This window comes from Hordeum vulgare, chromosome 1H, assembly GCF_904849725.1.
Source record: "Hordeum vulgare subsp. vulgare chromosome 1H, MorexV3_pseudomolecules_assembly, whole genome shotgun sequence".
Lineage (NCBI taxonomy): Eukaryota > Viridiplantae > Streptophyta > Magnoliopsida > Poales > Poaceae > Hordeum > Hordeum vulgare.
The window spans coordinates 367,008,284-367,035,388 of record NC_058518.1 but is presented as its reverse complement, the minus strand read 5'-3'; the positions used below and the strand labels follow the sequence as shown (position 1 = coordinate 367,035,388).

The 27,105-nt window shown below is 43.9% G+C and overlaps 1 protein-coding gene and 3 long non-coding RNA genes across 7 annotated transcripts; all 4 read left to right on the top strand.

Moving 5' to 3' along the window:
- Window positions 1–11,004: 11,004 nt before the first annotated feature.
- LOC123437636 lies at window positions 11,005–12,773 on the top strand. Its single transcript, XM_045115725.1, has one exon. It carries the CDS (start codon window positions 11,024–11,026, stop codon window positions 11,279–11,281), a length of 258 nt encoding a protein of 85 aa, XP_044971660.1. The 5' UTR covers window positions 11,005–11,023; the 3' UTR covers window positions 11,282–12,773.
- A 115-nt stretch (window positions 12,774–12,888) lies between these two features.
- LOC123437668 lies at window positions 12,889–13,559 on the top strand. Its single transcript, XR_006628849.1, has 3 exons — window positions 12,889–12,975; window positions 13,133–13,230; window positions 13,466–13,559. It is a non-coding gene; the product is annotated as an uncharacterized LOC123437668 (long non-coding RNA).
- A 16-nt stretch (window positions 13,560–13,575) lies between these two features.
- LOC123437652 lies at window positions 13,576–14,765 on the top strand. 2 transcript variants are annotated; one of them, XR_006628831.1, is made up of 3 exons: window positions 13,576–13,668; window positions 13,899–14,005; window positions 14,420–14,765. It is a non-coding gene; the product is annotated as an uncharacterized LOC123437652 (long non-coding RNA). The 2 variants fall into 2 exon arrangements; XR_006628837.1 differs by having other exon boundaries at window positions 13,578–13,609.
- Window positions 14,766–15,841: 1,076 nt separating this feature from the next.
- LOC123437615 lies at window positions 15,842–21,359 on the top strand. Of its 3 annotated transcripts, XR_006628793.1 has the most exons (5): window positions 15,842–16,561; window positions 17,862–18,395; window positions 18,482–18,552; window positions 18,793–18,885; window positions 18,988–21,359. It is a non-coding gene; the product is annotated as an uncharacterized LOC123437615 (long non-coding RNA). The 3 variants fall into 3 exon arrangements; XR_006628805.1 differs by having other exon boundaries at window positions 17,879–18,395; window positions 18,793–21,359; XR_006628799.1 differs by having other exon boundaries at window positions 18,793–21,359.
- Window positions 21,360–27,105: the final 5,746 nt, after the last annotated feature.

Genomic DNA, 27,105 nt, shown 5'->3' with positions numbered 1-27,105 from the left:
TACTTCATCTTGAACTTGTCAAGTTGACTTTGTAGCACATCCAACTTAGATTCCCTGATGGATTTGGTACCTTCGTGCATATCAATCAAAGTATTTGAATTTTCCTTTGCATTTTCAAGACGGCTAATCTTATTGAACTCTTCGGGGCATAGGCAGTTGAGTAGAAGGTCGCATGCTTGAGCGTTGTATCGCAACATCTTTAATTCTTCTATAGTCGCTTCACTATCCGGTTCCTTTCCATCACCAAAGAATTCACCTTGCAATCAAACATGAACAACAGCCCAAACGGCGGGGTTATGACCAAGAATATGCATTTTCATTTTTTGATCCCAACTAGCAAAATTGATACCATAAAAATATGGATAATTTCCTTCACTAAACACCATACTCTCCTAGGTTTGTGAAACCAATGCGTTGGAGACCAGAGCTCCGATACCACTTGTAGGATCCGAAGTATGTCTAGAGGGGGTGATTACACTACTTGACCAAATAAAACTTAGCCTTTTCCTAATTTTAATAGTTGGCAAGTTTTAGCAATTATACCAAGTCAAGCACACCCTACACATGCAAGTATAAGAGTATAGCAGCGAAAGAAAATACATGCACACGTAAGTAGAGGGTAGGGATAGGAAGATCAAACGCAATGGGGACACGAAGATTTTTCCCATGGTTATGATAGGCGGTATTATCGTACGACCACACGCATGGAGACTTCAACCCACGGAGGGTAACAGTCGCGATGTCCACGGAGGGCTCCACCCACATGAGGTCTACGAAGAAGCCACCTTGTCTATTCCGTCATGGCTTATGTCCACAAGGAACTAGCCTCCCTCGGGTAGATATTCATGAAGTAGGCGATCTTCTTGCCCTTACAAACTTCTTGGTTCAACTCCACATGAAGTCGGAGGCTCCCAATCGACACCTAACCAATCTAGGAGACACCACTCTCCAAAAGGTAATAAATGTGGTATGGATGATGAACTCCTTGCTCTTGTGCTTCAAAAGATAGTCTCCTCAACACTCAATCACCCTCTCACAAGTTTGGCTTGGTAGAAGAGATTGATTGGGTGGAAAGCAACTTGAGGAGGCTAGAAATCAAGATTCATATGGTTGGAGTGGAATATCTTGATCTCAACACATGAGTAGGTGGTTCTCTCTCAGGAAATAGATGGGGCAAGTGTTGGCTTGTTCTGAGTGCTCTCTCTATGAATGAGAGGGAGGTAGAGGGGTATATATAGGCACCTCCAAAAATCCAACTGTTACAACATTATTGCCCAACTTGGTGAAACTGAAGTAAAAACTCGATTGCATGGACTAGTGCAAAATGTGGCAACTCTTGGTGTTTTGGTGAGACCGATATATAATTCTCGGTGAGTCCGATTTGGATGGCATAGGTAGTTACCCAAACTCGGTAGGACCGATTTGAAAAAACATAATTTTTGATTTTTAGCAAATGGACACTAGGGAGTTGGTCACTGTTTTTGGTTGCATCAAAATCAAACTTGGTGGCACCGAGAAGGATAGGGTCTGTCTTTGGATATGTCTTGGATGAAACTTGGTAGGGTCGATTTTGAATAGTTGGTGGCACCGAATTTGTGTGTTAGGCTTTAGACAATATATTTTGTGGGAGACTCTCATGAGGGTTTTTTGGTGGCTAACTCTAAGCACTTGAGCAACCAGATCATCATAGATACCTCATCCCCTTTTAATAGTATTGGCTTTCCTATGGACTTTTTTTGAGGAACCAGCACGAGCTCTGCCTTTTCATATAGTAGAAGAAGATTCGGCTAGTTAATAAGGAAAACTGACCGAAAATATATACAACAACGACCCACACACCGACCTCGAGGCCGCGCATATGACGAGCCGCCCACTCCGTTGCCCGAGCAACCAAAATCGACACCCTACGCCCTTTTCCGGAGCCGCCGCTCCGACTTCAAACCAACAAGAACACATGCTAACCCAAAGGTCACGCTTCTGCCGAGCCGCCCACTTCGTCACCCGAGAAACCGAAGCCGACACCCTACAACCATCTTCGGAGCCGCTGCTCCGACATCCACACTGGCCCCGAGGCCACGATACAGCCGAGTCGATGGCTTTGCCTCCCAAGCGACCAAAGGAAACACCAGATGCAAAGGAAATCTCCGGAACCGCCGCTCCGACTTCCACACCGGTCCCGATGTCGTGTGGACATCTGGCTGACGACAAAACTCCAAAGCCACCAGATCTGACAAGGGACCGAATCTCCAAAGGCATCGCCCCCAAGGAGGAAGCGCCCAAACACGTCGATGCCCGCTGCGACCAAGGCCGATGCTAAGGTTTTCACTCGGAATTCGACTGAGGCGACAAGGGAGGTGATGAGGCTCCACACGACGATGCCTCCCAGGAGGGAAACAACGTCCAAAGACGCCGTCGCCGCCGGTATCAACCGTGGTCATGCTAGGCTTTCCCTCGGAGCTCACCAAACCCATTGCCACCGCAGCCTGCCGACGTCCCTCGCAAGAATCCACGATGCACAGAAGAGCCTGCCACTGTCAACCACGAGTCACACACAGCCAACAAAAAACCACCCCAGCACCTCACGTTGTCGTAGCCGCCCCACTCCAGCCACCACTTGCAGCGTCGTCGCGCTGCCATCCTCCGCATCTCCGCACGACACCAACCCAGCCAGATCCGAGTTGCCACCCGCCTCCGCCCAGCCGACGCCCGCCTCAGGCCCAGCCAAACCACACGGGATGGAAGCCTCCCTCGAGCCGCAGCCTCCGCCTGAAATACCTGCGACGACGCTCCACGCCTGAGCCGCCCCGAGCCTCCAGTTGCGCCTCACCAGAAATCGTGGCCTCCGCGCCCCACCAGCACACCAATGCGCCGCCGGCTGCGTGCAGCCGCGGCTGCACAGCACCACCATCCCGCGCACGGATCCAGGCGCCCGAGCCCAGATCTAGCGAGGCTGCACCACCCGAGTGGTTGAAGTCCTCGCCCCCATTAAGCGCGGACCAACCAAGCCGCCACGCGTCGTCCAGTTCGTACCGAGGTCGCCGCCTCGGCCTCCTCGCGTTGGTCCGCCAGCCGCCGTCGTTCCAGTCAACAGGGCCGGCCTCCAACGTCGCCCTGGGAGAGGGATAGAGCGCCCCCAGCACCTTCGGCAGCGGGAGCCCGCTGCCACCGCGGCAAGGCCAGCGGTAGCGGCGGCAATGCTAAGGGTTCCCCTAGCGTTGCCTGGGAGCGATGCGAGGGGACGAAGGCGAGAGTAATACTTTTTGCGTTTCTGCTTTCCTATGGACTCAATTGTGATTTCTCACATAAAAGCAAAATGTAGAGTCTTGAAGCCTGGCCAATTGATGTTCCTTGCATCTAGGTGATCTCCTCATAATCCTTGTCCAATCCATTCATTGAACTTTTCATGAACTATACTTGGTAGAATCATTAGTCCAATGAAATATATGTTGTTATTAATTACTAAAACCACCTAGGAGAAGTTGTGCTTTCAGATAGCAACTTGGTTGTCATAATCAATTAGAACCTCTTCTGAAATAGTGAAATCATCACTAAATAAAGTCATGACCTCACCAAATCCAATTTTATCACTATGAAAAGATTCAAAACCCTAAAAAATAGTGGGATCATTAGTACCTAGAGTTGACACTCTTCCAAACCACTTTCATCAATATAATCATCATAAATAGGAGGCATGCTATCATCATAATAAATTTACTCATCAACACTTGGGGGACTAAAAATATCATCCTCATCAAACATAGCATCCCTAAGCTTGTGTCATTGCATATCATCAACATCATAGATATTCATAGAATTCATACTAACAATATTGCTATCATGCTCATCATTCAAGGATTTCACATTAAGCATTTTTATAAATTCTTGCTTTAACAATCTAGCACCATTTTTGAACCATCATTTTCATGAAAGGCATTAAAAAGGCAAGGCAATTGAGGCAACCTAAATTCAATTTTTTTGTAGTTTTCTTTTATAAAACCAAACTAGTGAAAAAACAGGAAATTAAAAGATTTATTTGCAAGATCTAAAGATATACCTTCAAGCACTCACCTCCCCGGCAACGGCGCTAGAAAAGAGCTTTATGTCTACTATGCAACTCTATTCTTGTAGACGATTTTGGGCCTCCAAGTACAGAGTTTTGTAGGACAGCGGCAAATTTCTCTCAAGTGGATGACTTAAGGTTTATCAATTCGTGGGAGGCATAGGATAAAGACGGTCTCTCTCAAACAACCCTACAAAGAAATTTCTTGTGTCCCCAACACACCCAATACAATGACAAATTGTGTAGGTACACTAGTTCGGCGAAGATATGGTGATACAAGTGTAGTATGGATAGCATAAATGGATTTCTATAACCTTAATAAATAAAAAGCAAGGTAACAAGTAGTAAAGAATGAGCAAAGCATTATATAAATGCTTGGGAATAAGGCCTAGGGTTCGTATTTTCACTAGTACAATCTCTCAACAATGCTAACATATTAGAATCATATGATCATCCATCAACGTGCAATAAAGAATCACTCCAAAGTTCATATCTAGAAGAGAACATAAGATGAAATTGTTGTAGGTAGTAGAACCACCTCAAAGTTATCCTTTTCGATCAATCTATTGAGCTATTCATATAGGTGTCACAAACAACTTTAGAGTTCGTACTAAAATAACACCTATGATACATATTAATCAACCCTAATCTCACCTAGATACTCCAATGTCATCTCAAGTATCCATGAATTAATTATTGACATGCATAAAACAAATTTAGATTCATCATATTTGATCCAACACAAAGAATTTTAAAGAGTACCCCAAGATTTCTATCGGAGAAAGTCAGAAGAAAACATGCAATCAACCCTTATGCATAGATCCCCAAGGCTACCGGAATCCGCAAGTTGACGCCATAACATATATCAAGTGAATCAATAGAATACCCCATTGTCACCATGGGTATCCACATGCAAGACATACATCAAGTGTTCTCAAACCCAAAATATTCAATCCAACATAATGAGATCTCAAAGGAAAAGATTCAATTCATCACAACAAAATGGCAAGGGAAGAACACCATATGATCCAACTATATTAACAAAGCCCGTGATACATCAAGATCGTGCCATCTCAAAAACATGAGAGAGAGAGAGAGAGATTAAACACATAGGTACTGGTACATACCTTTAGCCCCGAGGGTGAACTACTCCCTCTTCATCATGGCCTCTGTCAGGATGATGAAGATGACCACCGGTGATGATTTCCCCTTCCGATAGGGTTCCAGAACGGCTCCAGATGCGTTTTTCTTTGATACACAGAGTTGCGGCGGTGGAGCGAAAGTTCTAAGTTAACTTTCGGGGGTTACTGGATTTATTCGAATTTTCAGCATTGGAATCACGCGAGCGAGAGCCACATAGGACCCATAAGCTATCAGGGTGTGCCCTGTTGCCTTGTGGCCGACGGGTGCCCCCTTGTGGTGGTTCTTTGATCCGGCATTTCTTATTTTCTCCAAAAAAATCACAAAAAAAGTTTCGGGCGATTCTGAGAACTTTTATTTTCTGCACAAAAATAAAACCACGGTAATTCTAGTGATAACAACTTCAGTCCGGGTTAGTTCTCAGTAAATTATATAAAGTGCATCAAAACCATATAAAATTATTGTAAACATAGACAAATATGATATGAATACTTCATAAATTATTGATACGTTAGAGACATATCAGGGAGTTAGGGATGGTTTAATTGAGTTGTGTATAGAGGCCTATATTTGAGATGAGAGGGAAAAGGGACAGCCTCGCGACATGTTTTCGAAACCGAAAACGCCCAACGATTTAACCGACTATAGTGCTGCTATAGGTTTAACGATTCAGGTATCAAACGGACTCTGAATATGATAAAATTTGAGAGACGGATCATCTAAAATATACTAAGATAGAACATAAACTTTCAACCCATTTCAAAAACGTTTTACTCTCACTAATAAAATAATATTTTAACAATGTCGCGGACGCGTGCGAGTGAGTTTGGTCTCGAAATGGTTGTCGACGACAATGAGGAGAATCGACAACTATAAACGGATGCAAGTTTAAAAAAATAACGACAATGAAGTGCTAATGCTATGGAGATGGTGTGTTGATGAATGCCACGCACAATTAAATCAAACGACAAAACTCAAAACAACTGGAAGGCATCTCAAGCGTGGGTGTGAGATTGTTACAAGAAGTATTTAAAAAAATGTTTATCATGTATACAAAAATGTTAATCAAGCATTTAAAAAAATGTTGAACAAGTATTTTAAAAATGTTGAACAAGTATTTAAAAAACATTCAACTAGTATTTGAATAATGTTGAACAAGTATTTTAAAAAATATTAATCATATGTATAAAAAGTTAAACGGCTCTTCAAAAAATGTTGATCAAGTGTTTGAAAACATATTGATCATGTATATAAGAACGTAGGATGAAAACAAATTGGAGAAGAATTTTTGTTTGAACGAGTGTTTGAATAATGTTGAACAAGTATTTCAAAAAATATTGATCATGTGTATCAAAATGTTGAACGATTATTTAACAAATATTGAATGAGTATTTGAAAAAATGTTGATCATGTATATAAAAATGTTGAATAAGTATTTGAAATATATTAAATAAGTATTGAAAATATATTTTGATCTTGTATAAAAGAATGTAGAATAAAAACAAAAAAAGAAAAGAAAAAAAGATAAAGAAAATAAAGAAAAATAAAGAAATAAAAGGAGAAAAACTGATGCAGATGACCTCTAATAGGACGCGATCTAACTAGAAGCTGGAGTAGTGGTTAGCAGCGTTGTTTTCCCACACGATCAGGGTTCGATTCTTCAGGGCAGTCCATTTCTTGGGAGCAACTAGTTAGCGAACGCTCCCTCGCTAGCTTTCCAGCGATCGCTCCCGCGCGCCGCCACTTGGCGCGTTTCCAGCCGTCGTCACGTGTCGCGTTCTGAGTGTTTCCTTTAAATTTTGTTTCTTTATTTTTTTGCACGCGTTTTCGCCTTTTTAGTGTGGTTTTTTCTGATTTTTTTTGGTGTTATGATTTTTCACCGGTCTTTCGTAACTTTTGAATGAAAAATATATATTAAATTTTGTCGCGAAAAAACGCATTTTTTACGTGAAAAAACTGATTTTTTGTTTTTTTGCGAGAGACACGGTTTTACTTCAGCAAGATGCACGGGTTTGCCTTCGCGTGAGGCACGGCGGAAAGGAAAAAAAGATGCGTTTTCTTTTTTTGCGAGAGGCACAATTTTGCTTTTACGAAGGGCACGATTTTGCGTTCGCGAGAGGCACGCCCGTGCCTTTCGGAAAGGAAAAAAAACACGTTTTCTGTTTTTTACGAGAGACACGGTTTTGCTTCCGCGAAAGGCATGGGTTTGCTTTTGCGAGAGGCACCCCCGTACCTTTTCCAAAAGAAAAAAAACACGTTTCTTGTGTTTTTTTTAGAGGCACGATTTTGCCTTTGCGAGACTCCCGCCCGTGACTCTTCCGAAAACGGAAAAAAACGCGTTTTTTGCTCTCTCTTATTTCGCGAGAGGCACGGTTTTGCTTCCACGAGAGGCACGGTTTTGCCCTCGCGAGAGGCACGACCCGTGCCTCTCGGAAAGGGGGAAAAACCGTGTTTTATGTTTTTCTTTTCTATCGCGTGAGGCACGGTTTTTCGTCCGGTTTTTTTCTTTTGGTTTTTTTCATGAAAAAAAAGTTTGTCAAATCTATCAACATGGTATATAGTTTTGAAGATCTCGACGCGAGAAAGCCAACAGTGAAAACGGTTCAAGATTTGGGCGCATGGTTTAGGAGATAAAACGTTTTGAAAAAACGAATCTACGAAAAAAGGAAAAACTTCTGGATTGCGATAAGTGGCAGGCATGCAGTGCGCCATTTGTCGCAACCTATAAAGGTCGGAATAATCGTTGGAAGGTGTACTTCCTAATTAGTAATTTCGCCATTTCTTCTCCATTTTTCCCATCTCCATGCGTTAAAATGGACCGGCTCCATACTGTTTGCGCCTTAAACGACCGAACGCTCTCACATCGCTTAAGGCAAAAAATAGTCGCCACAGAAGAACACGCTATTTCATAATTTTTTTATTTGTTTTTAATAATTTCAAATTTTGTTCAAATTTTCGAATTTTTTAGTATTTCTAAATTTGTTTAAATTATCAGAAAAAAAATAAATTCAGTTTTTAATTAAAGAGTTGGAAACCCAAAATGTGTTTAATTTTATTTAAAAATTAGCATTTAAAATATATATTCAGAATTCAAAGTTGTTAAAAATCAAAATGGCTCAAAGGGAAACAACAATGCTATGATAAAAACTGCTACCATACAAACCCGTAAGTATCACTTGGTGCTCGTAGTGGGCCGGCCTAGCAACCTGCTGAAAAAAAAGCAAAAACGTTCGGATCAGTATATTTTATTCATGAGAACAGGGGTTTGAACTTAAGACGTGGCCACCAACAGGTTGTTGCCATAACCACCACACGGAGTTGTCATACTTGTCAATTAACTGGAAAAGGTACTATCAAAGTCTTGGATCAATTCGTCCATCGGATCGTACCGCTATGTCTATCAAGGTCTTGGCTATAAATTTTGTACGAGCAGCGGCTCCAAATAAACCAACGCAGCAACATGAGCACAGGTGGAAGAAATCATGTAGAGGTACTATAAAAATTAATGTTGATGCAGCTTTTTGTGTCGAAAACTTGTCAGGAGCTACAAGAGCTGTAGCGAGAGATGATCGACGGGAGTATGTTGCTGCTGCTCCATCGTTCATACCGCATGTGTGGAGTGTTGAAGCGTCTGAAATGGCGGCGATCCGAAACGGCTTTTATTTGGCTGCTAATTTGGGATGCAATAATGTGATGGTTGAATCTGGCTGCTTACAAGCTGTAGAAATGATCAATCAAGAGAAGTATCTTGGCCAAGAAGAAGCTGTTATATCATAGTGTAAAACTCTAGGAAGGGAGCTTTCTAAGTTTGAGGTGATTCACTATTTCCAAGAAGCAAATAGCGTAGCAGATTGTTTAGCTAAATACTTCGTGGGTAATAGATCCTCTCATGTATGGAATTTCTCAATCCTGGACTTTATTTCCCCCTTTATTGTATATAACCTTACAATTATCTACGAAATAAAGTCCATATTTCATCAAAAAAAAGCTGAAAAGGGCACTATTTGACCTTCTTCCACCACTACAGCAAAATATATCTAATTAATTACCTGAAAATAAATTCACAAAAACTATATAAGCCAGGAATTCTGAAAAAAGTACATCTAATTCGAAAAGAAGTTCATCAAATTTGAAAACAGTTCATTAGGTTTGAAAAAAAATCATCAATTTTTAAAAAGTTCATCGAAAATTGAAAAAACGTTCATTGTTTTGAAGGAAAAAATAATAGATTTTGAAAAGAGGTCATTGAATTTGAAAAAAAAGTTTATCACATTACAAAGAAAGTATCGATTTTGGAAAAAGTTCATCAAATTACAAAAAAGTTATCGAATTTGAAAAAAAAATATAATTATAAAAAAATGAAAAGTTCACTGATTTGAATGAAGAAAATTATCGAGTTGATTTTTTTTTCATACAATTGAAAAAGATTGACGAATTAAATTATTTTGTCTGATAAGAAACAAGGAAAAAAAGGAAAGAACAAAGAAGCAAAGACGAAAAAAAATACGGGAACTGATTAAATCAAACAACCGACCATGTCCGCCACTCGTGCAGCCGTTAGACTGAAGTTCCATTGGACCATGCACATCATACATATTAGTGCAACATAATAGGTGTTGCAAATCACCTGATTGCAACACGCTAAATGTTGAAAAACTCTCTAGTCTTTTGTCTAGATCGGATTGGGAGTCACGCCACCGATTCTCCTGACTCAATTCACACGGGACGCTTGCCTCTGTCACTTTAACAATTTTTCTGTGACATCATCCATGTTGCAGAAATTCTTTCGCAACAACACCTATATTGTAAAAAAGTTAAGATGGAAAAAAAATCACAACATCATCTCTATTGCAGAAGTTGTTCCGCAATAACACACTTGTTGCATTCAAGTTAAGAAGAAAAAACAATAATTCTGTAACAGAACATTGTTGCAAATGTTTGTGCAATATATGGTTTGTTGTGAAGAAGAATTTTATAACAATATCTTTGTTGTAATCATGAAGAAATATATGTGCCGTTGGATAACATCGGATCAAAAGACTGTTGAGGCGGCAGATCTTTTAGAAAGATCCATCGTCTGACGCGTAACAACCGGTTAAATGGCGGTCCTCTTAATACATCGCAGTTTGATGCGGAAGATCTTGTTCCATTGTCCATGAGCGCATTTTTAGTCGGGCCGGCCCAACGCGGAAGGCTTCATACTTCCGTTTAAGAAATGCATCTACTATCTACTATCTATCTACTATCTACTATCATCTCTACTATTAAAAGCACGACAAGGCAGATCCAACATAAAATCTGAACCGTCTAATTGAATAATCAATGGTCTAAACTCGTCGTTAACGAAATCCTTCGTTAACACATCCTTCGTTAACATCGCAAGTTCTCTTCGTCGAGTAAACCGCTCAGCCCCGCCTCCTCTCCCCTCCCCTCCCCTCTCCGCACCCGCCCGCCCGCCCCGCCCGTTGCCCGCTCAGCCCCGCCCTCCGCCTCTCCCCCGCTCAGCCCCGCCCTCCGCCTCCTCGCCCCGCACGTCGCCTGTTCCGCCTCTCCCCTGCTCAGCCCAGCCCTCCGCCTACTCGCCCCGCCCACCGCCTCTCCCCTGCTCGCCCCGCCTGCTCGCCCCGCCCGCCGCCCTCCGCCTGCTCAGCCCCGCCCTCCGCCTGCTCGCCCCGCCCGTAGCCCTCCGCCTACTCGCTCTGCCCGCCGCCTCCCCCTGCTCGGCCCCGTCCTCCGCCTGCTCGCCCCGCCCTCCGCCTGCTCGCCCCGCCCGTCGCCTGTTCGCCCCGCGCGCCGGCTGTGTTGGCGCGCAGGCAGCCGTCGATGACCCGGCACTTGTCCCGCAGCCGGTTCTGCACCTCCCGCAGCGCCTGCGTCGGTGCGGGCGGCCTCCTCCCACCACCGCCCCCGCCGCTCCCACGCGGCTTCGTGACTGAGCCGCGGCCCTGCTACAGCTGCTGCGCGGACGCCGGCGTCCTCCTGTCGCTGGCTCGACGCCTGGTGGGTGCAGCGCAGGGCGTGGTGGCGGCCCTGGCGAACCTCGCGGACCGCCTGCGCCTTCCCGGCGGCGTCCGCCATTGACGTGTGGCCCGCCCGGTCGATCGATCGGTCGAGGTACGGCGACCGACGAGAGGTTTTTGTCTGCGTGCCTTGTCCGGCTCGTGGAGTGGGGTGGGGAGGCGAGAGGGGGCGGTTCCGAGGAGGAGGACGAAGGAGTGGAGCCGGAAAGAGCGGAGATTGCGGGCGCATGCAGGTCGTGTCGCCTGCCTTTGGCTTGGGCAGGTTGGAGAAATTCATCTTTGTAGGTTCCCCACTGAAATTATTGCTCTTGAGGTCAATTGTTATCAGATTTGTACAGTTGCTCGGAGCAAACGGCAGCTCCCCTGACATGTTGTTGTTGTTCAAACGGAGGTCCTCCAATTTCTTGATTTGTCCTATAGAAACTGGAATCTTGCCGCTGAAGTTGTTCCTTTCAAGATCAAGGGTTACAAGACTTCTGAGGTTGGTTATGTTGTACCATCGATAGCTCCATGTAAATCATTGTTAGGCAATGACAGGTACTCCGATGATTTTGCGTTGAAGAGTTCATTTGGGATTACTCCAGTGAGGTTGTTGTATCCAACCCCGAGCTCTCTAGCCTGGAGCAATTACCAAGACTTGGGGGGATGCTGCCACTGAATTCGTTGAAACACAGTTCAAACACAGTGAGGGTGGTGAGGTACTACAGAGTTGAGTTGGTATCTGCCCAGTAAAGCTGTTATTGCTGGCATTGAGTGTGACCAGATTCCCCATTGTCATGGATGGAAAGTGTCCTGTAAATAAGTTGCTTGAGACGTTCAGTACCTGGAGAGTCTGGGGCAGGGCCGAAGAGGGCAACTCGTGGAGTGTTCCATTGAGATGGTTAAAGCTGACATCAAGGATTGTGATGCTGCTGGACGACACCAATTCTGATGGTAGACCACTGGAGAGTGAGTTGTGAGAGAGATCAAGGTGCTACAGCGCGCCGAGGATCCCAAGGGACCGTGAGATGTTCCCCTCGAGGCCCTTAAAAGGCAACAGCACATGTGTGATCGTCCTATCTTGCCCGCAGGTGATCCCTTCACACTTGCTGCATCCGTGTCGTTCTCCCATGAAGTAGCGAGTCCACCGTTTTGTGAGAGCCCGGCGAGGAACTGGAGAAGGGAGCCCCTCTCCTGCTTCGTGAGGAGCTGGTGAGAGAGGCCAAGGAGATGAGTACCACAAGAGCAAGGGCAAATGAAGGCATGTGCAATTTCTTGGTGTGTGTCTTGCTTGAAAACTGGAGTGTCTGCATGGTTTGGTGGTGAAACTAGCATGGAAACCAGAGCATAAATGGTTGTCTATTAATTCAAGAGCTTGAGGGGAAAGAAGAAGCCGTCATTTTGTTGTGCTTCTTGCAGTCGTTGTCAGCACAAAGGAAAAACGGTTGGTTCGGACTCTGAACACTATACTTGGATACTAAGCATGCAAAATCTTTCTTTTGTAGTCGTCCACTATTTCGGACTCAATCCATGTAGAATGTTTACCACGTGCCATAAATTATTTCTCTGATCAATCACTTCTTGATGCACCCCGGGAGGATTGAGCTGGAACCATCTCCGTTGAGCACTCCGGGAACTACCACCAGGGACGATCATCGAGGAACCAACACCATCGAGGATGACAGGCTGCAGCCGTGGACGAATGTCGTGGCCGCGCCTGCTCAGTGTCAGCCTCCCATCCATGTTGTGTTCCAAGTAGCCGAAGAACTCGTACAGGTGCACGACTCTTGCGACCTGGCATTTGAAATTGATGTCCCAATCTTCCTGGTTGTTGTTAGGTGTGGTATCCGTGAATCTATGAGAGGAATATGGAATCATCTCATCTTCATGCTACTTCCAGTCAACTAAGCTTACTTATTTATTTATTTTGTAGTTCATTTTTATTACAGGAGGTGATTTGAATTAAAACAAAAATTCTGTGTTGTCTGCGGTCTGCCTAAATCAAATTTCCATCTCTACATTAATGAATAGGTATGGAGTTGCACGCTGTTACTTCAAAACACCAAGACTGTTTGATGCTTGCTACATAGTAATGATTAACATATCACTAAATAGAATATCTGTTTTCTTTAACAAGTGTTATGTACATAGTCGTAAATTGGGCAGACATGGATGACGTATAACTCCATGATGGAATTTATTGCCGAATCAAATTTAATTTGTATATGTACACGAATACAAATTAAACTCCTGGATGGATTTGCAGAGTATGAGCCATCCATGGGACAAAACAACGTGGCAAATAGTCTCAAATGGCACAGATGGGGTCGAAAGAGCACATGGACATTCGGGCTCCATCTGGACCAAACTACCATTGTCATGAGAGCCAAAACAAATTTCCACTGAAAAGGTTTTTCTGTGCTACTCCTTGCTACTCCTTGTTATGTATTGACTCGCAAATAGATCCAGGTGAATGTCTATGCTACTGTTTCTCTTCGGAAAAAATAGATCCTGATAAATGGATGTATATCTATGCTGGATGATCGTCATTCTTTTGCAAGCCATAATATGCATCTATACAACTCAAATATTCTGGAAGGATATTGACCAACTAACCATGTATTAATTGTATAGTAAAATTCGTTGTTTTATTTCTACCCAAACTGAGTTCTAACAATAAATATATAATTCTGGTACAGGCTTCCGAGGACAGTTACACCAATTCTAGAGCATATATTGTCCTCAATCCTCCTGATTTTCCTACCATCATTTCCATAGTATTCGAGTTGTAAAGCCCCGGCCTGTGGTATGTGATTAATATTGGGTTCCTGACCTTGAAAAGTTTATTGGCTGAATAGTACTTGATTCTATCATGTTTGTGTAGGGTGAATTGTTTTTGCCGGAAAATATCGTCACATGTATCATTTTAGTATGGTATTTATGTCTTAGGGTGCGAGAAATAAATGTACTCCCTCGGTAAAGAAATATAAGAGCAATTAGATCACTACTTCAATGATCTAAACGCTCATATATTTCTTTATAAAGGGAGTACTAAAGTCACTGGATTAATTGTTTCTGATGAATTGTGAAATCTAGGCGCCATGGATGACAACTGTTCGAGCAGTTAATCATATCTTATTTTATATACCATTCTACTTAGATTGTGAACTGTTATGTGAACTGGAGAAGTGACTATCTTTTTTATATAACTAAAATGCAGGATCTAACTGAATAGTTTGTCATGTCCATGAATCGGCTGTTTCATTGAGCCTGGTCTGTATCCACATAACCATGAGACAAAATATTTCATCCAGTAATTAGTGGACATATCGAATACGGAGAATCAACATCACAGTTCTGAGGAGCTTCATTTCCCAAAATGTTTGGAGCATATCATCTTGATCATTTTTGAAGGATGGGTGCTGGACTTGGCACATTTTCGAGAGGAGTACACTCTCAATAAATGTTGGTTTCTGATGGAATTATGTATATGTATCATGCGCCCCTATCAATTGAACACAGGAAACAACAATGGTTATTATGTTATTCTCTTGTGGTTGTGCAAATGCCTGAAGAATTGTCACCTTGTATATTTCTTATTGTGCTTGGAGAAGTGCTTGTCGAAATGACTTAGTTGTATCAATTAGTCATTGGTACTAAAATTGCAGGTACCCATGAAGTACAAATGACCAAGCTCTATTGCTGGAGAGCAAAATAATGCAACAAATTTCAGCGTTTGCAATGTTGAGTACATGTTTTTTTTGGGCGATGGAGATTAGCTGCACCTAATGCAGTTAACCAATACAAGACTACTATTCTAATACATATTTTATTCCAAAGTTACTCTAGCACAATGGTTACAATTGCGCGAGTGTAAATCTTATATATCTGAAGGCAGGTGCATATGTTATTTATAGTTTTGAGAAAAGACAGACACCCGACTTTATAAATAAAGCAAATGTTATTAATAGTTTAGCTATGTGTCATTGTTATCTTCGGTGAGTGTTGTGAACATAGCAACTCACACGCATTGATCTATATTTACATTACTTGAAGTGTTGAACAAGAGTCCTAAGTTAGGCTGTTAATACACAAACAAAAAAGATTGTATACGAGAATGGGTGAAGCATGCCCAAGAATTGACTTATTTGTATATTTTCATGAAATATAATTCATGAAACTTTTCTTGACTATAAAATATATTTTGCATTTTGGGGTTTTATTTTTGTGGAATAATTTTGGGAATAGTTGTTGGACTGCCATTCCAGGGCATAAGCCGAAGCTGATGAATTCATTCAGTCTATTATTAATAAACTTGATACATTTTTCTGATGAATTTATGTCAACTGATGTGCGTGAATAACTCATACAGATTATTACTCTCTTGAAAGTAGAATAAGTTTTTTTTTTAAAATAAATTTGATGCATGTGATGATACGTGCATTTACACGTGCACCATTATTACTAGTCATCATCATCATCATCATCACTAAAAAAAGGACGAGACGGCAGATCCAAATTACAATCTAGGCCGTCCAATCAGATGATCAATGCTTCAGATACCCCCGTTAACGAAAATGAATCGCTAACGAAGTGCTAATCCTCCGCTTCGTCATCCCACACGTCCTCGGTCAACCGAACCCGCACCCGCACGCCTCTCGCTCGCGCTCACCGCCACCTCGCCCGCATGCCTCCTGCACCCGCTCCCGCACCACCGCGCCCGCACGTCGGCACCGCTCCCTGCCAACGTAACCGTGTCGCACTCGGCGCTCCCGCATCCGCTCCAACGCCACGGCGCCACGCACGCTACCGTCGCTCCCGCATCCGCCCCCGTCGGCCGCCCCGCCGCTCAACCCCCGCTGGTCGCCCGGTCACTGAGCCCCCGCCGGTCGCGCGGTTGTTGAGCCCCCGCCGGCTGCCCCGCCACTTCGCCCCGCTGGCCGTCCTGCCGCTCAACCCTCATTGGCCACCCTGCAGAGGCCAGGCGGCGCGGCGGCGACGATCTCCGTCCAGATCCGGTCGAGGAGGCGTGGCAGGGGGCGGATCTTGTTGCGCGTACGGCGTGGAGGCGATCTAGGACACGCGGGAGGAGGTCCAGCGGAGGGGCTTGAACTCCAAGTTCATGGCGGCGTTCTTTGCCGGTTCCGAGCGAGATGGTGAGCCCAGCCCAAACTCACACGCCGACCACCTTCCTCACGGCCGCCACCACGCCAACTCCAACGCAACACCCGCACACCGGCTAGCCGAGCTCAGCCTCCCCAGCACCCGCAGGCGCCTCGCCGATCCAGCTTTGGCTCTACGGCTCGCCAGTGCAGCACTACTGTCGGGGATGGTGCGGACGCCGACAACAAGCACTTACTAGGTGACCAACACCTCCTTTTCTCTTCCCCTCATTCCCTTTCTCTTGGTATGCTGCTCGTTCGGTACATACACACTTAGTCTGTCTGTGTTTGGAACTTCGATAGGGCTGCCTGCTCACTCGTGCTGCTTTTACTTGGAAAATTCAGAAATTTCACTTGCGCGTATGCTAGAATCGAGCCACTCGGTGTAGTGACTTTGTAAGTGCGCCTAATGGGAGTGCTGGTACCTTAGGATTTGTGGCAATTTCTTTGTGAGTTGTTAACCAGACCCTGCAAATTGTGGGATTTATTCGTGTGTTTGTTCGAGCTGGCCTGGTTGTGTCGTTCTGCCTGGACAACTGAATCATCATTTCAATGAACCATGGATATGCGACCGGAATTGTTCTGCTCATGTCGGTATTACTTGAATCAATTTCGTCCGTGCAAGTTCATGTGTTTGAATTGGAAGTTTGGATGTTCCTCATGTGTAGAATCGGTTGAAAATTCTTGTGGCGGAGAGTTGTGGATTGGGATTGGTTTAAGCCTACAACTATTACTGGTATTTTTGGTTGTGCAAACCAAAATCACATAGTCACATAGTGACGGAGCCTCGGGCACCAGCTCCCTGGACCACTCTGACCATCGGTAGCTGCGACGGAGCGTTGGTGGACGCCCTGGTTGTGCGTGACCCTGATACAACGACTCACCTTGCCATCGCTCTTGCTTAAGACACTTGAGGGCGGATGCCGTCGACCGCGGCTCCTCCACATGTCCAGCCCATGCTTCTCGGTGCCGCAGTTATCAATCCCATCTATGGCTCGCATCTTAGATGGCCCTATTACCGGCTATTCAGCTAGGCGATTGCTCGTGAGGTTGGTGTTAATTTTCACTAAAGGAATCAATAGCGTGACAACTTGTGAGGTTGGTGTTAATTTTCACTAAAGGAATCAATAGCGTGACAACTTATTTTGCTGAGCGTACACTGTTGTTTCTTATTTGTGTGGTCTCTATCACGCAGATGTTTTATGCCATGATAGGTGTTTATGATTGTAATGTTATGCCATTGATAGGATAAGAAAAAGCGACTGTTGATTGAGAAAACAGAGAGACAACTTACATATAATATAACAATTTAGAATTTATTTTCGGGACAAAATTATGTCATGGTTTATGTACATGCATCAATTCTTCAAGTAGCTCGCTACTTGATTGAGGTATGAGAATAACAACTGCAGATAGAGTCATTAATCTTGCTTCTTTGCTAGAGGAATAAATTCGTTATGGGTTGTGTTGTCTTAGGTAAATTGATACTACCTATTGTAGGAAAATTACACATGCAGTATGAGGGGAGTGGCGAAGCTGGAGGGGCTAAGGTGCCCTCAACATGGGTGCTCAATGGCGCTTTATAGAGCAGGAGGAATATCTCCTGGTGGAGCTTGGCACAAGCGAGACATTCAGATGTAACTTCAGTACAGCAGTGCATTGTTTTTTTTGTAATTTGTTTTGGGTTGCAGGAGCTTCAAGACAACAAGATGCAGCAGGCTTCATGGTCAGTAGTACATTGATATTTGTTTTGGGCTCCAGGAGCTTCTAGACAAACGGGCAACACACTTCAAGGCAACAATTTTTTCTATGATTACAACTCTGAAATAATTTGGCCCCTTATTTCTAATACCTTTGTGAAAGAAGAGTAATTGTTTAATATGGTCTATGAGTGTTGGCAAATTTGATTGCAGGCTTGCAGCAGGGACTGACAAAGTTAGTGCAGTCCTCACCATTTCATATATATTTCAGGGTAAAATTAGACATCAAGAACATGACCAGGCTGGAACTTCATGCAACATTGGATGTGAGAAGGTATGGTATAGAACCACTGCTGCATCCACTCCGCCCCGCCCCTCTGCACTGTCCTCGATGACCATTGTCTTACTGGTAACTTTCAGGTGCAGTTTCAGTACAATATCTTTCATGATAAGTGCAACATATTTTGTAAAGGAATGAAGACGGTTTATTTGTAAGTTTAGTTTCCTCTTACTTGTTGTTTCAATTCTTAGTTTACGAAATCTCTCGTTACTTTCTTTACAGTTTGAAATTAGTTCAGCTCATCTGTGCTTTGAAGAATGTACTTTTATTTATTTGCATGGTCTGCAACATTTCTTTACCAATCAGGCATGCTCGATGGTATCTAATTTTCATTTGGAGTGTATTTTTCTTCTATTGTTACATTTATTATCGCTTTCCTGCGCTATGTTAGCAATGTATACAGGTCTACTGGTGCAATGGAGAGAAGCTACTATACTACTGTATCTCTGTGTTGCTGGTGCAAATAGTGTGAGTTCTTCTAGAGGTAATCTTATAGTTTCAATTTGATGGCTATACTGCCCCTTGGATCCTTGGTCCCCAGATTGTTATGGTATGAGTTTGTGCTAACTCTCATGTTCTATATCAGGAATCTACTGCAAGATAGATGTTAATTTCTAATGATGTTCATATTCCTGAATTATGGTGAATGGCCGAGTTAGTGTCATATTTATTATATGGCAATGCACTTAGGGATCACCATGCTAATTCAAGTTTTCGTCCATAAAGCAAGCTATGTATGTAAAGAGATTCCTGGAAATTCCTACACATATTTGGATAAATATGCTTTTTTGGCTTCTTTATTTTTAGCCCAAAGCAATGATAAATGAGTTGAGATTCCCGTATTGATGCATTTAGGCATTCACAAAGATACACACCTATATTTATCTTTGAGCTCACAATAAGCTATATGATCACAAAACATCTAAGGTATTACTACTTATGGTTATTCCTTATGTTCCAAGTGTATTTTACTACTTTGATTTTTTTGGACTATTAAGGATCAGTACACCTTTGCTACGAGCTTGAATTGCCTGATGCTGCTCACAACACAGGTTTTTCTGGCAAGATTGTTTTCCTTGCCCCAAAATAGTATTATTGTGCACTATTTTCCGTTCTTATTTTTTGGATCTGCTCGAGATGCTCTCTTAGCTCTTTTTGATACTTTCCTCACTTCCTGCAAACTATGCATCAAGCATACATTGTTGATGTACAGTGATGCTCCTTATATGGTGATTTGTTTTCTGGTTGTGCCTACTAGAATCAGGATCACTTTTATGATCAGAACATGCCTATAATATCAGTCGCCCTGTGTTTTCATTATACTCCCTCCGTTTCTAAATATAAGTCTTTTTAGAGATTCCACTATGTACTACATACGTTGCAAAATGAGTCAATCTACATTCTAAAGTATGTCTATATACATCCGTATGTAGTTCATAGTGAAATCTCTAAAAAGACTTATATTTAGGAACGGAGGAAGTAGTACTAAATCTTCTAATCTTTGCCTCTTTGAAATTTTGATGTACTTCTAGAAAAGTTAAGCTGGCAAAGGCATCACCGTATGACGCTTTCAGGTTTTGTTGCAGACCATCGTGCACTGCGCTATGTGAATGTTGAATACACATTTTGCATTTAGCTAGAAGACTCATTTGAGTCATTTTCTATTTGGTACAACATATATTAGGATTGTATGTTAAGTGTTGAACCATTTAACATGTATCACTAGATTTCAGCTCGGTGTAAGATGATGTAACTGACATATCAGCAGAATGTCTAATTTTTATATGAGGTACTTTTAGGAAGTATTTATTCTTAATATTGATATATCAAAGTAAATATTGCTGATTTCAAACACCATCTGCAATGACCTGGATCCAATATTATTTGCATTGTTCTCTTTTCGAATTCCTCTTCGAATGACAGAAAATTATGGGATACTATCTTCATTGTCGATCCATTTCATGAGATAAAAGTCCCTACGTGTTATGAATTTTGATCATCTTGTTTGTTTTCCTGTTGCCTCACCTTTTATGTTGATCACAAGTTTGTCACTCTTATAGAATCTTTTGGTACCTCTAAATCTTCAATTGGCATAGTCGAACTCATGTGAAATTACATATATGTCGTGTAGGATACTTGTATTCATGCTTTGTGCAAAGTTCATTTTTTTATTTCATGTTTTTTAAAGCATGGTGTGGCTTCCACATGCACGATTGCTGGCAATGTTTTTGGTCCTCCGGTTTGCAGTTTTCATGGCCTTAAGCAACACATTTAGATAAGGGATTAGCTTGCAATATTCATAAGAATTACTCGTTCCGTTCCATAATATAAGGCGTTTTTACAGGCTATGTTAGCTTGCAAAAAAATTCTTATATTACAGGACGAAGGGGGGGGGGGGTTATATTTTTAATGTACACTTCTTTATTGTAATTAATTGATACATGCATTGCATGTGCACATCTATTGTGAAATAATGATCCATTAAAACAATGCTACATGAGATAATATGTTCAGATTTCTTTCGTTATTTGTTGACGTTTATATATTGTAAATTGTGGTTGTGGGCATCCCGAAGAAGCTTGTTATGACAATTCGAATTTTCTTGGACCACCGCCACAAGAACAGGTCACTGCAGGGTCCAGAGCGATTACATGTCCATCACTCGTGATGGCAACATGCACATGTATACGGTAAGCTTCGTGTGGAGATGTCGAACCAACACCAATTGGAAGCCCGGATGAAGAAGGTTGCCGACGGGAGAATGAGGAAAAGTGATGAGATGTTTATGGTAGCTAATGAATGATGTTATCTTAGTTTGTGGATTTTGTTTTGGTCGACTCAGAAACCTTGTTTGGTGTCTGAAGATCCCCTTTTGCCAACTGTTCAAACCATCTCTTCATTATTTTTGTGTAAATGATCAAAGTGCAATTTAGATAACTAAGTTAGTCCTTCCAGAAATATTTTGCAAAAGAATGTATTTATTATCTGAATCGAGACGTGCATTGCACGTACAAGCTTACTAGTATAAACAAGCGCGTGATGCATCAAATAGGAAGCTCCAACGGGACCTCATATTCCCCGCACTATGCTGTGCTCAAGGAGTAAACACGCACTGCCCTCCCGCGCATGCTCTGTGCCAGCCCATGTGCAGGTCGGGGGTGCTCAGTTTTTTTTCATCCATTTCTTTTCTTAATTAAAAAATGTTGAGGATTTCAAAACCTAAATCTAATTTGACAATCATCATGAGTTTTTTCCTCGAATTCAAAAACTATCCGTGAGTTCAAAGGAATGCCTTCAATTTGGAAAAGGCCCACGAATACATAATATACTAGTGAATTCACAAAACGTTCTTGAACTTTTATTTTTTTTGAAAAATACACAATAATATTTGCAAATTTAAAAAATATTCTCCAATCTATAGAAGTTTTCGCAAATTAAAAAATGTTCACCATTTTGTAAAAAACAATGCCCTTGCATTGTAAAAATGTTGAGAATTCGAAAAATATAAAAGGTTTGCAAACAAAAAAACACGAATTTGTAAAAGAATGTTCTGAAATTCACGAAAATGTTTTTGAATTTTCAAAATAATATCACGATTTTTTGACAGATACTCACGATTTCAGAAAAAAAATTCAAAAATCAAAAATTCTTTGCAATTCATTGTTTCAAAAAGATGATCATGATTTTGAAAAACAAAAAGAAAAATGAATAAGAACATAAAATCATCAACATTCGTTTGTAAATCATGAACAAGAAGGAAAAAAATGTAAAGAAATGAAAAGAAAACGAAATACAAAAACAATAATAAACTGAAAAAAACGGTTTGTGAAGGTTATAGGTTCTAGAACGTACAAAAAAAAAAACCTGAAAAGACAACGTGCACTACCTGGGCCAGCCCAAATCTAAGTAGCAAGGAAAGGGTGCGCGAGAATTACTGACTTATGCAAAAAATAGGAGTCAATAAAAAAATGCAAAAAATAGGATACCAACTAACTAAGGGTTACTCCTTGTGGGGTTCCTGCAAGAGCCACTTTTGTGGTCATGGAGCATGCCAACTTGTGCACCCAGGCGCTGCCACATGTCTCTATTGGACGCTCCCTATCAATTTTATTTCCAACACAAGTTTTCAGAATTTAGATGATCTTTTCGTTTTTTTTTTGACCTTTTTGGTTTCCTTAGGTTTTGGAGTTGAAAAGGTAAAAATATATTCCTTCCACGAGAAGGTTAGATTTGTTTCTTGTATAAGCACAAGTTTGTTCTCTCACTTCCATGAAAATACAATTGTGCTTATAAAAAAAGTGCTTACACGAGAAAGTGCATATTTGATTCTTGTTAAATCACATATTTGCTTCTGTGTTTCTTGGGATGCATCCACGAGAAGCAATATTGCTTCTCCTACAAGAAAAATTTGCTTCCGCATTGTGCTTCCCGGCACAGGAAAAAAAACATAAAAACCGGCAACTATGCTTCTAGGATTTGATTTTTGTTTTTATCTTTTTTGGATTGTCTCTTCTCGATATCAGTTTATTGTTTGTAGCCTTTTTGGAAGAAAAAAAAAGGATCACTCGAATCTATCAACATGAAATTTAATTTCGAAGACCTCGACACAAAAAGTTTGATGGTGAAAATAGAATTGTGCATACAGTTCAAGAGGTAAAACATTTGTGGGTCTCATAATATCTTCTATCGCTCCGGAAAAGTAGGATCAGGAGGCGACGAGCGTTCCCTAACGCGCCGTCGGTGACACCACCGGTTCCCTCTCTCTCCGTCAGCCGCTTCGGCGGCCGGAGAGAGGGGGAACCTCGGGTCTGTTCGCTAGGTGGATGTGTGATAGGGTTAGGGTTGAGGGAGACGCTGCCGAGGCCGTTGCGATGGTGTCACGTCGAAATAAGCTTCTCCGGGCTCCGTTCGCGGTCAGACGAGGCTTTTGCCTTCGCCTAGGAGCCAGCGGGGTTGGGGATCCCCGGATCTCGTCGAGGTCGCGGGCTATGGTGGCTGGAGGTCCATTGGCACTGGCCGCTTGGGTCCTCAGATGGGCGATGGATGTTGGGAGACGAAGACACTTCTTCTTCCTTGTTGGTATGATTTGTTGCTGCTGTTCTTCTCCTTCCTCTGCGCTCATGCTGGTGGGAGATCCTGCTTTGTCCGGACGGATGGCCCGACCGCGGTGCTGGACCGGTCGGATGACTCGAGTTCTCTTCTTTCCGGAGGGAACACTTTTCGCGGTACTCAAAGCCAAAGATGGCGACGGCTGTTGCAGGTGTGTTGGATTGATGTCCATGCCCTCTCAGCGCTGGTGTCAAGAAAGGAGGAAGCAACATGGCGGCAATTGTACCGTGGTCGAAGATGATGACCTGCTTGCGACTGGTTGCAAATCCTTCTGCTGCAGGGGTCTTCTCTCAAGATTCAGGGATGAAGACACAGGGCTCCGGAGATCTTTTTGTTATGGTTGTCTTAGGTACTCTAGGTGTTCATGGTTTTCTGTGTTTGCGTTTCAGTATGCTTGTAAGGGTCAACTTCTTTGTACTGTTTCGTAATATGAATGATAAAATTCTAAAAAAAATGAGGTAAAACATTTTAAATAAACAAAACTAAAAGAAAAAAAATTGAATTATGATAAATAACAACATGCAATGCGTCACTTGTGAGCTGAAAAGTGAGCTGAACGGGTGATTTGGGATAAATAAGAACGGGTGATTTGGGATAAATAGGAATTGCCCGGTGTGCGCCCATGCCATCCCAATCGCCCGCAGTTCATCGTGACAGGGCCAAAAGAACCCCGATCCGATCCTGTCGTGTGAAGGACGACGACGATTTGAAAATACTGTGAGCAAACGAAATTATGAAGAGTAGTAACAGAGGAAAACCGAAGGCCAAGCTTCACGTCCAACTACCGATCTGAAGTACTTCCTTCGTCTCAAAATAAGTGTCTCAACTTTCTACTAGCTCTAGTACAAATTTATACTAAGCTTAAGACAGTTATTTTTGGACGGAGGGAGCAGTGGAGATCGTGCTCGCTCATCGTTGTCTTCCTCCCAGCAGCAACGGGTCCCGTGGTGGATGGCGGCGTTGATCACATGCGCGATGGGGGCTTACGATCGTGCGTAGCGGGCTCCAGGCCTGAAAAGACCCCGGGAGAAAAGGTCGAGAGCAACTTGCGATCTGGGCCCGTTCAACTCCAATGAGGGCCCAAAGCAGCCACAAAAGCGAGAATTATTTTACTCGTCATTTCTGCAAGTGGTTCTTCTCAAAATATAATTGCACTACAATCCACAGCAAGTGGGTTCAACTTTAATTATCTTTTTTGTGTCCTTTTCTCCCTCCTTTTTATCGCCTCCCCCATCACTGGCAACGAGATTTTTCTTGCACCCGCAAAAGGTTCAAGAAATCCGATACAAACCACCTCGGCGTGAATGCAAGCGAACTATATTACTACTAGATTCTATCGACCTTTTGGCACGCTCTGCTACCTTCTTCTTCTTCTTCGTGTGCGTCTTAATCAAGGGTTTCACTTCCCGATCCAATGCTTATATCCGCACGAGGGCTTTGGCACGCAGATTAAATCCATTCTCTAATGGTCTGGTACTCAAGCTCCATGCATGTGGCGCTGGCATGGATCACCCACATGGGCGAACCGGCCGCCATGGTCTACCATCCAATCCAACCACCAAAAAATTAAGTTATGCCAAGCATTAGGTCGAATAGGATTAGGTTTAACAACACGGGCTCCATCCCCATCCGGGTTCTGAATTTTCATAGGCTGCAGCCAGAAGCCCACAACTTATTCGGGGGCCATGCATGGATGGATGCGTCCCAATTAGGTAGTAGCTACGACCTCCAAATTATTTGTAGGCTGCATTGATGTGGTTCATGTGGACATGTCTATGCAAGCACGCCGACGACGCGATTGATCGAGCATTCGAGCTGCTTATTAATAACTGTACCGGATTAGTTTAGGGTCTAGGGTTGGCCGGAGACCCTACTGCTAAAGCGAGCAGCCACTTTTCTTGTCAAGTTGGCGTTCAGACGGACGATCGATCGAGCCCGGTGCCGGGCTGCTTTCGCCTTTTGAGCCAAATGTACGGCAGTCTTTCGCGGCGTACGACTCGAGCTGATGATTTCGTCCATCTTTCGCACAGGCTGCATATGTTTGGCAGTACTCTCCTTTTTTTTTGCGGGGTTTTGGCGGTACTCTCCTGCTGCATATGTGAAAACTACAGTTCGATGGATATTTGGTAGATGTGATGTGCCATAAGTTCTGTGGTTCACTGCCCTTTTGTTCTCTGTAATTCACACGCTGGGACTAGTTGTTGATTGGTTGGGGTAAGCTTTTAATGGGAGCATGCAGGGGCAGCTAGCTGCGTGTGGATGAACGTCGGCCTCAGCTGCACGGAGAACCGTAGAAGCTGGCGTCGCGATGGATCGAGTTTGGTCACTCCAGCTTGGCACATTAACACAATTGGTACCACGAGAGTCGATGCCAGAACGAGCGAAAGCGCCCAAGCAACAGAAAGATTTCTCGGCAATGAATGCATGCATGCAGCTGAAGGCAATGTGCCAATGTTCCATGCATGCATACATGCATGTGACGGAGACGAGCTCTGCCTCCCTGATTGTTGGCAGTTGAAATGGAAGAACACAATGGTCAAGAACAAGGAAGAAAACAGCTGAAAGAAATGCTAAGTTAAGTCCATTATTGGGGTGCTCTTCCACAAGCAATGCAGGTAGAGGAAAGGGTGCACAGCACATTATCACCAATGCAAGAGAGTACTCGAAGGAGGTGATTGGCGAGTAAACAATTCCGCACAAGGTTTTGTGTTAATTAACTGGAACTATTTTCCATTGCAAGCAAGAGTATCTACACCATGTACACACGACACAGGGGTCAACAAACGAATCGAAATGGAATCTCTAGCACTAATCTCACAGGCTCACATGCAGCCTTGCTCTGGAGAAAAATCCGTGTCCCAACACGGGAAAGAAGAGAGGGAGGGAGGGAGCGTCGTCAGAATGTGGGCGTGAGCAGGTTGAGGAGCGACACCCTGGCGTTCACGAGCGCGCGGTACACCTGCTCGCCGCTGGCCTCGGCGGCGGCCACGCACTCCTCGAGGCCGCGCACCCGGCCCATGGCCGCCTTCCTCTCCTCCTCCTCCTCGTTGCAGTAGTCCTCGAACGAGAAGGACACGGTCCTCCGCCGGCGGAGGAGGTCCGTGACCAGCCACATGGGGCTGGCGGGGGCGCGGGCGGGGGAGTATGGCGTCGGGGTCCTCGGGGACGGGACGGCGCTGGCGGCGGACTCGGCGGACGCGGACGAGAGTCCGGAGAAGATGGCGGCGGACGCGGCGGCCACGGCGGCCGTGGCCGCCGCGAAGGCGTCGGCGAGCGTGATCTCGTCCAGGTCGTCGTCGGGGGAGGCGCGGTGGCAGAGGTCCCGGGCCGAGGACGCGAGGCGGGAGACCTCCCTGGCGGCGCGGCGCTGCGCGCGGAGCGCCGCGGCGAGGCGCACGCCGTCGCGGCGGCGCAGCGCCGAGTGCGCCTCGTTGAGCAGCTGGCGGAGCGCGACGAGCGAGTCCCGGAAGCAGCCGTGGAGGTCGGCGAGGAGGAGCAGGTCGTCGAGCAGCTGCTCCGTCCACGGCCGGCGGAGCGCGTCCCGCGCCTGCGGGTGGTGGAGCATGGCGGACAGCCCCGCCAGCACCTGCCCCGC